Source organism: Salvelinus alpinus, chromosome 2, assembly GCF_045679555.1.
Source record: "Salvelinus alpinus chromosome 2, SLU_Salpinus.1, whole genome shotgun sequence".
Lineage (NCBI taxonomy): Eukaryota > Metazoa > Chordata > Actinopteri > Salmoniformes > Salmonidae > Salvelinus > Salvelinus alpinus.
This window is the reverse complement of record NC_092087.1, coordinates 79,197,008-79,206,704: the sequence shown is the minus strand read 5'-3', so window position 1 is coordinate 79,206,704 and position 9,697 is coordinate 79,197,008. Positions and strand designations below refer to the sequence as shown.

General features: G+C 40.1%; 2 protein-coding genes across 2 annotated transcripts; one reads left to right on the top strand and one right to left on the bottom strand.

Moving 5' to 3' along the window:
* The first annotated feature begins 819 nt into the window (after positions 1–819).
* On the top strand, positions 820–4,499 carry emp1 (epithelial membrane protein 1). Its single transcript, XM_071389460.1, has 5 exons — positions 820–940; positions 2,261–2,344; positions 2,623–2,725; positions 3,300–3,440; positions 3,810–4,499. Exons 2-5 carry the CDS (start codon positions 2,270–2,272, stop codon positions 3,965–3,967), a joined length of 477 nt encoding a protein of 158 aa, XP_071245561.1. The 5' UTR covers positions 820–940; positions 2,261–2,269; the 3' UTR covers positions 3,968–4,499.
* An 84-nt stretch (positions 4,500–4,583) lies between these two features.
* Positions 4,584–9,670, bottom strand: f8a (coagulation factor VIII associated). The gene is made up of 12 exons (XM_071389458.1): positions 9,505–9,670; positions 9,016–9,062; positions 8,765–8,837; positions 8,377–8,536; positions 7,265–7,333; positions 6,935–7,055; positions 6,473–6,565; positions 6,289–6,353; positions 6,048–6,129; positions 5,865–5,911; positions 5,275–5,330; positions 4,584–5,102 (listed from the first exon to the last, which is right to left on the bottom strand). Exons 1-12 carry the CDS (start codon positions 9,561–9,563, stop codon positions 5,021–5,023), a joined length of 954 nt encoding a protein of 317 aa, XP_071245559.1. The 5' UTR covers positions 9,564–9,670; the 3' UTR covers positions 4,584–5,020.
* Positions 9,671–9,697: the final 27 nt, after the last annotated feature.

Here is a 9,697-nt window from a genome sequence, read left to right as displayed (position 1 = left end):
GAGGTGAAAACTCCCATCTGGGAAAAGTGGAACCACTGTAAATTTGAATTCAGAATGTGAAACTCTACATGCGAAATTCGATTATAAAGCCAAATCTATATATTAGACTTGACAGCTGTAATTCCAAACTGATTATGCAAATGGGAGCGCTTCTCACATGTGCAGTTAATTAACTGAGACAAAACAAAAATCTGGTTGGATTTCATCATGGAAGAAAAAGAGACATACAGTAGAAAGAATTTGTTAATACCTTGAAATATTGAAGGTAAAAAAGTAGGCCTATAGGCTAAAGTATAAAATGACATCCATAAACTATGTGGATGGAGATGACGTGTACAGTATGTCATTACCCAAAACACGAATAGGTAATGGCTGTTGCTATTCTATTACTCATATTTGGGTTGCTGCTGCGGTACTGCGTACAGAGGGGAATTGGGTGTTGTTGTTTACTTATATGGATGTGAAGTAAAATACTGTATTTCTCATGTGTTGAGAGCTCATTGTAAAAGGGAGAGGTGTAGCCTACATATTGCTTTGAGGGCGGGGGAGGGGGGCTAGAGTGGAGCGCAACATGTTTGTTTGGTTCCTTTTAGAATTAAGAATATACTACAAACTGGGACTATTCTGCACACATTCTGTACACAGCCGTAATTGTTACTCCATTCATTCAACGAGCTCCTTTGAAGATCACTTAGCTTCACGCAGTGTTTTGACAGAGGGAAACGTTGCCTATTTGTCATAGACTTTTAAAGTCCCTGACTTTTTAAAGATACGAACAAGTTTGAGGATATGGGTGGGGTTTGGGAAAGGGGAAAGGGAGGGAAGGGGCCGAAGAGAAAAAAATTGTGATGTGTAGGCTATGAATTCGATGCTGGGTGGGTCTAACGTTACAGCTTTTCAGAATTGCAAATAACTATCGTGCGTAAAAGCTCCTTCACAGGTAATGTTTATCAGCCTAATGCGGTTTACAATTTCTATGCAATGGGATTGGTGGAGGGTTGGTACTGTTTAGCGAATTTTTTGAAGGCTCTGTGGGCGAAAACAATAGTTTTGGGGAGGTATTTAAACGTTTTATAATGGAACTACATTCAGTTGATAAAGACGCTTTGGAAGGATTACATGGATTTCACTTTTGCGAGCTGCAAAAAAACGTCAACATAGGTTTACTTTATGCATAGTATTATAGATCGTATTTTAATAAATATTTTGTATTCATTTATGTATAACACATTTGTTTCACAGACTCACTTCTGTCGTCGTATTCTCGCGCTCTTTTCTCATAGCCTGTGTATGGGGCCCGTTGCAACTAACGGGGATAGCATCCATAACAAATGGTAATGTGCAGCCTAGTAGTCCAGCTAAAATACATGGCCACGTTGAATAGCCTATTATTTTTCTCTACTGAAACTTGCTATTGAGTCAAAAAAATATATGCAAATATTCAGGTTAATAATGATTAGTCTGCAGTTAGTGTAACGAATAGTGTAAACTTTTAGGCCTAATAACTTTATACACTTGAGTAACTTTTTAAACAATGTTGTTGTGATGGTAGACCTACAGAAACAACAATTATTACTTTACCCTCTAAGCGGTCTAATTGTAGTTGATAACAAATAAACGAATCTATAAACTCCTTTTATAGGCTAAACGTGAATGAGCAATCGAATCCAATGATTTGAGTCGTATTTGAAACGAGCCCAATTGACCATTTAGGTAGAGCGCTCTTCTATCCCAGACCTGGATCAAAAACATACGTCAAATACTTTAATGTGTGCTTGATTTATCTGGGAGTTTGCACTTTTGGGTCTATTTTATTATTCCCATTGTAGGCAAACCAATTCAAGCACAATACAAGCATTTTAAAGTATTTTACATGTATTTGACCCAGATGTGGATAATTATGCCTCGTATTTAGTAAGATAATTAACCAATAAGGCCAAAGGTGGTGTGGTATATGGCCAATATACCATGGCTAAGGGCTATTCTTAAGCACAATGCAACGCGGAGGGCCTGGAAACAGCCCATAGCCTTGGTATATTGGCAATATACCACAAACACCCGAGGTGCCTTATTGCTATTATAAACTGGTTACCAACGTAATTAGAGCAGTAAAAATAAATGTTTTGTCATACCCGTGGTATACGGGCTAATATAACACAGCTTTCAGCCAATCAGCATTCAGTGCTCAAACCACCCAGTTTATAATAAGCAGCATAGCCTACTCACTGTATATCTTTCCACAACACTTATCTTTTCTCAGTTAGTCACAATGTTGGTCCTGGCTGGAATTGTTGTTCTTCACATTACCGCCATCATCCTGCTTCTGGTGGCAACCATTGATAATGTAAGTAAATAAATATCCCCTTTCCTTTTTCTTACTTTCACATGCTTCCAATGTCACCTCAGTGACCCCTTCTGTTCCATCTGTTCTCCTGCTCCATATGAACTTCAGAATGTCTTTGTGGACCCCATAATAAATACAGGGCTAGAACAAAAATGTCCACTGTTGGGCCTAAGTATCCAACACTGAAAACACGGTTACAACACTGTTATGAGATGATATAGCTGTTAGTAAGTTTTGTTACAATGACTTTGCTACTCTTCTCCTGTGGTATTTTGCAGGCCTGGTGGTTCACAGACTCAGTGGCCACAGACGTGTGGGGCCGGTGGGAACTGGCAGGCTCAACTTGGCACTACACCAACCTCAAAGGAGACTATGCTGAAGGTATAGTACAGATGCCGTATCTTAATTTGATGACCCTGTTGTTGCAGGAATTTTGGTTTGAGAAGGCTTCGAAAGTTTGTAATTTCTACTTTAAAATGTCTGACTTGATTTTCCCAACAAAAAATGTATCAACTCCTACAAAAAAATGTCATTCACATTTCCTGTTGCTGCAGGATTATTTTCCTTCTGGTTGAAACTGGCTCACATTAAGATACAGCATCTGTGGACTCACCTCTTGTTATGGCTACACAGTATTAGCTTCTACCAAAACAAGATAGAGTGGACATGTGCATATGCTTATACTCGCTCGGTAGGCAGGGGTCGAATTAAGCTTCCAAAGTGAAACTAGTTTTGATGTGTTCATTTTACAGTGGTGAGTTCCCAGAATGGTTTTATTTCTACCCCTGCTGGTAGGCCTACATGACATGAACAAAAAAATAAATATATTTTGTAATTATTATTAATTAAAATAAATGACTGTCATTGTTCTGTATGACAAGAGTATAGTTTGTCAGGATCAGTATGTGCATCTTCCCATCTCATTGAGCCCTGTTCTCTCTGTATCCCCCTATAGAATACCTCCAGGTAGTGCAGGCCGGGGCAGTGCTGGCCTGCATCTTCTCCATCCTGGGCCTGTTTGTGTTCGTGGCTCAACTCTTCACCTTGTCCAAGGGCCAGAGGTTCACCTTCTCTGGAGCCTTGATGCTCATCTCCTGTAAGTAGCTTGGGTCCCTGTATCTGCATCTTAATACTGTATAATCTATGTAATGACATTGATATAAACACAGTGTATATGTTTTGTTGTAGTCCAGCACTAGCAAACAAACTAATAACTGATGCAAACTGATAACTAATCATCCAGTCTTTGAATGCACACCCTGTGGGTGGGTCCCCATGAGCATGATTGAAAAACACTATTGTTTATTTCTATAACTATCACTGTAATTTAAGTTCAGGTTGAAATAGTCTCATCAGCAGTTGTGTCTACAGCCCTATGAGTGACTTTGAGGTGATGTTTCCAGTACAGCACATAACTGTTATTAACCTAACAGGTGTTTTTAAATCTCCCCTCGTCTCCATCTAGGTCTGTGTGTAATGATCGCTGCGTCCATCTACACGGACATCTTCCACAAGCAGGACCAGGGCTGGTTCGGACACTCTTTCATCCTGGCCTGGATCTCCTTCGTTCTCACCTTCATACTGGGCGTCATCTACGTGGTCCTGCGCAAGAAGAGCGAGTAGAGGAACAAGGGATGAAGGGGAGGAGAGGAGGATTGTAAGGAAGGATAGTTTTTATTACGTTTTTGCATTGTGTTGGAAAGGGATGGAGCGAGGGGTCTTAATTAGTTTATTAACAGTCCCAGTATTCTGATTTTTCTTGTGAGAAGGAAGGTGGTACAGAAGGGGGAGAGCGGACCCCAAAGAATTGTATGCACAATCAATTTCTATGCAGACTACTGCATGCCTGTTCAAATGGGAGATTTGTAATGTGTAATTGATATAGTACTGTATTTTTCAAGGTATGCTACGTACCTGTTGCAGTACTTGAACAATCAGCAAACAAGCTTTAATTTCCAGTACATGTTTTAAAAGGAATTTGAATTTTTATTTTTTATAACTGAAGTATTTTATAACCAATTGTAATTGTTTTTTGATCTAAATACATTGTAGCCGTTTGTTGTGTAATTGTCGTAACGTGTATTCTAAGGGCATTTTAATCATGTGTGATTCTGAGTTTTGGTTGGCTTCTATATCAAAATACATTTTAATCATGTGTGTGATTCTGAGTTTTGGTTGGCTGCTATATCAAAGTACATTTTAATTTGTACAAGTGAAAAAGGTAAACCAGGAACAGAGGTCAATGCGGTGTATGTAATATCACCATTTATTATAATGCAGTAGAGGGATTCTGTTTTGTAATTACATTGGAATTTAAGCCATGTGTGTTCAGACTATACAATTTATTAACAAAATAAAAACGCTACAAAAAAAGCATATTTTTCATATTTCATCTATTCAACATATTTCCAATAAATAACTATTTGATGCAAGACTTCACCACGAGAGCAATCCTGCGACCACTAATAGGCATAACAGGGGATGCAGTAAGATGTACAGTATGTCCTTCACAATGACATGCTTGGTCCGGTTCCCACATTTTTAGAAAAGACGCAAAATGTGTTTGTGAATGCAACCCCACCAAAACATTATTCAAGAGGCCCTACAACAGACCGAGACAGGAATGTTCCATTATGTGTCATTCCGAGGGGGTGTAGTGAGTTGATCTGAACTGTACTAAATCCCCTGTCCAGAGGGGGTGATCCGCTCTTGCACCACCAGGTGAAGGAGGTGGTTCTGCTCTGCTGATAGAAGAGGCCTGAGGCATGAAGAAGAAGAATTTACTGACCATTTTCCTTACAGTCTACGGAAATGTTCTTAATAATTTAGAGACAAGATATCAATGACAAAACCATAAGGAAAAAAACTCAATTGAAATGTGTATTGAAGCTAAATAGCTACCACATGGCTGAGATTTTATTTTTGCTTACCAGAGTTCAGGTTGAAGAGACTTGAGGGACTCTGTGTCTTTTTCCTGGCAGGCCATCTGCAACAACACAATGATAGACTGTTATGGACTTAAGACTTTGAAAGTCCAGCATAACCACGAATATAGATCAGCATAAAGCTAGAATCCTTAAATCAAAAAAATAACAAAGCTGCCTTTGTTTCTGTAAAATGCTGAGGGATGGGCCTGGGGAAACATAACCACTCTAATTCATATACGGAGCTATGGATGCAAGGGCTGACCATCCATGAGATCAACATTATAGTTTTAACCATGTTGTTAGGCTGTACAATTTTTGTTTACATATGCATTGTTTACAAACATTGGAGTAAAACAAGCTTATATTTTGGGTTCTGATGGGGTACGACAGTTGAACTAAGCTCATGAGGCATTTACAAAGTTATATTCTTCAAGAATCAATGGGTATATACCATTCATTCATAAGATGTAGCAACGATGGTTTCTTGCTTTAAAGTTGACTCAGTCCTACAATTATGCTCATATTCATCCTCATGCGAGACACTTGACCTCCTCACCTGGACATTAAGGGAAGTAAGGAAATATGCCACATACCACAACTGACTGCAGCAGCAGGAAGACATTCTCAGGTAGGAAGGTCACTACAATGAGAGGGTTGGAAATATATGTTTGACAATATATAATTATGAACTTTGTTCCCCATCCCAACCTTGCTAGTGTTGTGTGTATGAGTGTTTAAGGTCAGTCAGGTTAGAATAATGGCTGTGGTGTAGTTACCCTGACTATGAGGGTCAAACGACTCCCAGGCGTATCTCTCCAGGGTCTGGGCATGCTCTGGCAACAACTTCTGGGGAGGAGGCTGCAAAAGACATTGACATTCGTTCACAGCTTTCAGAGAGATAACGCAATTTAGCAGTGATAAATAATCTGTAAGTGTTTGTAGGAAGGAATTGAATACAAGTGAAGTGAAATGTAATGGTATAAGAGGGGACAACAATCTTCGCTATGCTGTGCTTACCTCAAGCAGCATCAGCAAAAGTACTCTGGAAATCTCACACTTGGCCACAATGTCCAGAAATGCACCTAAGAAGACAATGAAAAGCATACTGTTATCAGTTTCAGAATAGTTAATGAACTTCCTGCTTTAAGACAGGAAGTGATGAGTTAGCCACAAGTGTTGGGCCAGTCCATTATGTCCTCACCAACGGGGGTGCTGGTGCCGGGCAGTTGCAGTCCCCTCTCCTGACACATCAGCTGCATCTCTGTCAGCACGGCCAGCGCGCCGTCATAGTCACCTGACACACAGAGAACAGACAATGTCTATTACAGGATCATGATGTTGTTGTTAGGATTAGAAACACACACACCAGAGTTGGAGTCAGTTCAATATCAATTCAGAAATTGAATTGCACTCCTCTGGAGAAAATCCATGTCCAAAGCAACTTATTGGAATTGACATGGTCTTGACCACAACCCTGCTATACTCTAGTCCCCAACACACGTATATGCTTCAACTGACATCTGGACCACATGCAGGTAATCCCCATACCATAACCCAGTTTCCTGGCTCGGAGATCAATACGGAGTTGAAAACAATGAATAACACAAATCTTTACCTATGGTCCAGACCCATCAACCCCCACACATCCCACCACTGTACTCACGGGTGAGTATTTTGCAGGTGGCCATCTCTCCCATAGACAGCAGAGACTCAATGGGCTGTTGTGTCTGTAGTTCTGCTGCTCTCTGGTAGTGAACTATGGCCTCACCTGGTCTGTTCATCTCCTATAGATGAAGATGAGAAAAAGAGGAAGAGAGAGAGGGAGAGGAAGGGAGAGCGGGAGGGAGGGGAGAGAACAGAAGACAGAGAAACAGATAAAAAAAAAGAGAGAGAGGATGAGAGGGATGATCATATGATCTTAATTCACCACACAGACTGACATAGAAGAGGAATGGTTGCCAATCTATCTTTTGTGATCAGTTTGGTCCATTACCTTGAGGGCATTGCCAAGTTCCAGAGATAGACTGGCGGCCATGACAGGCTGGTTCATCTCAATGTAAACCTGAAACACATTTGTAAAACACAGCATTATACTACTGTCTCCAGAGGAATCTAGGGGAAAGGCCAGGGAAAATGGGTTGTTAGTATGTATGGTAAATTCTCCAGATGCTTGGTCTATCTCTTTGTAGCTGTTCAGATGGATTCAACAATAAACTAAAGAGGATTAGATTATCATTTAAATGCCCTAGCAAAACCAATACAGATATTCTGATTGATCATTTTCCCTTTCACAGCTGTTGTTCACCAAGCCTGGTTAAACTAGACTGAATGCTGCGCTCACTTTTGTCTCACTTTATGTCAGTCAGTTCCATCTGGTTTAATAGGGAAGCTTATATTCATGAGCTCGCCTTGACTGGCAGCTCTTTGAAACACCTCTATCAAGAAACGTGGATGAGGTGAGCAGTGTTGCAGTTAAATCATCTCAAGCAAATTTGGTGATACGTAAAGGAACTCAATACAACACTGAAATTAGATCAATTATGTGTTTTTTTATTTTATACATCTATGTCTCTTGTGATGCAGTTCACAGCCGCACTGACGGATGTGTTGACATGACAATTGCTTCAGAGTTTTGAATGCGCTTCCCCCCCCCTTTTGTTCCATGCTGGCTGAAGACCAAGCTAGACAGTAACTAGCTAACACCAGGCACAGATGGAAGTATCTTTGCCATAGATGAAGAGTAACCTTTTAATTATATTTGCTGACACCCTAGTCAAATTTTGCACCAGTAAAGTAGCTATCTAGCTACTGTATATAAACCATGCCCCTCTGCAAACATGTGACATCACACGTGCTGTCCCCCTATCCCGATAATAATCCCGCCTCCTGAAATAAAAGTGTTTGACATGGGGGAGGAGACCAGTAACTTTATGATCAAACTTTACCAATGTAGAAGCAACAGTCATGTTTCATACTTTGATCTGGTTTTATCCAAATATCATCAAATTTCATGAAAAACATGATTTTGACTGTTCGTGACCTTTAACTTATGACTTGTTTGTGTATCTCTATTCTATTATGTCAAACATTTGTAGTCTTTTTTACCTTGATGGCAAAGCTGTAGCAGTTGAGTGCGGCCTGCAGGTGCTCGTCGAAGCCTGGGGCTTGTAGTGCTCTGTTCTCCTTCTCAGAGAGCAGGAAGAGCCGGGCAGCGTCGGTCAGGGCCAGGGCCTCCCCAGGAGCATTGAAAAGAGTCTGCTCACACCTGTGGGTTCAGGTAGGATATAACAGGTATAGATTATATATTGTTATGTGAGATATCTAATTTACATTATAATAGGTAGTAGGAAATAATGTTGGTTGTAGGATACTTACAATGGAGGAGAAAGGGCAATATTGATCCATCATTCTATGCTACCCATGTCTGTATGATATTAATAAGGGCAAACAATATGTTCTGATTAGGGGGCAATAGTTAGAGATGGAGACTTGCCTTGCCATTGCAAGGTCACAGAAGGCTGCATACTGAAGACAGTCTTGCTGCTTCAGCTCTTTAGCCAACTGACCTGCAGCCAAGCAGAAATACTGGGTGAGATGCAAGCCACATAATCAACAGAAATGTGCAAATGGTGTACTTAATAGTAGGGGTCATCATCTGAAAACATGAACATATGAATGATTTGCTGATATGTTAGAAACATGGTTATTAGTCTTAATTTTTTCCAGGAAACATTAGTTACTCACCAAACTGCTCACTTGCTTCTGCTACATTGGGTTTCCGAAGAAAACGTCTAAGATGGACAAAGTGAAATTACAACTAAGCCAGTAGGGACAACAGAATGTCGACATGTTTAGTTAGCTAGTTACCGTTAGCCTAGTAACCACTGCTCTAGTACCTGATTAGCTTCAACGCTAGAAAACTAACGTTAGCTAAACAATCATTATCATTCAGGGACGAGGATTCATTTGAAACAGCTAACTAATTATCTAGTGCCAGCTAGTTAATGAGATTAGCCAAAACATGGTAAAAATTGTTTAAATAAATAAATAAAACGCTTTTGGGGCTTTTCTTTGGACCCATGGAACTGACAGCAAGTTTAGCTGGCCACCGTTAGCTAGCTAACGTTAGCTGTGAAATCCTGGCTCGCAATTCAAAAGATTAGACGATCATGCATTACACATAGTCACTCGAATGGATACCTAAAACAATGACAAGAACGTAATAAATCGTACTTTTTCAATTTATTTGATACAGCACGATATCTCATCAGAAAGTCCCCCTCCGCTGCCATGGTCAACAATAGATGAAAAACGTAAATAAACCTAACCAGGAAGTAGAGACGGGAGACGCGTTTCGATTGGTTCTTACTCAAAATAGCCTAAAAGTCTCATTGGATACAACCTTATTATGGTGGGATTTTGGAGT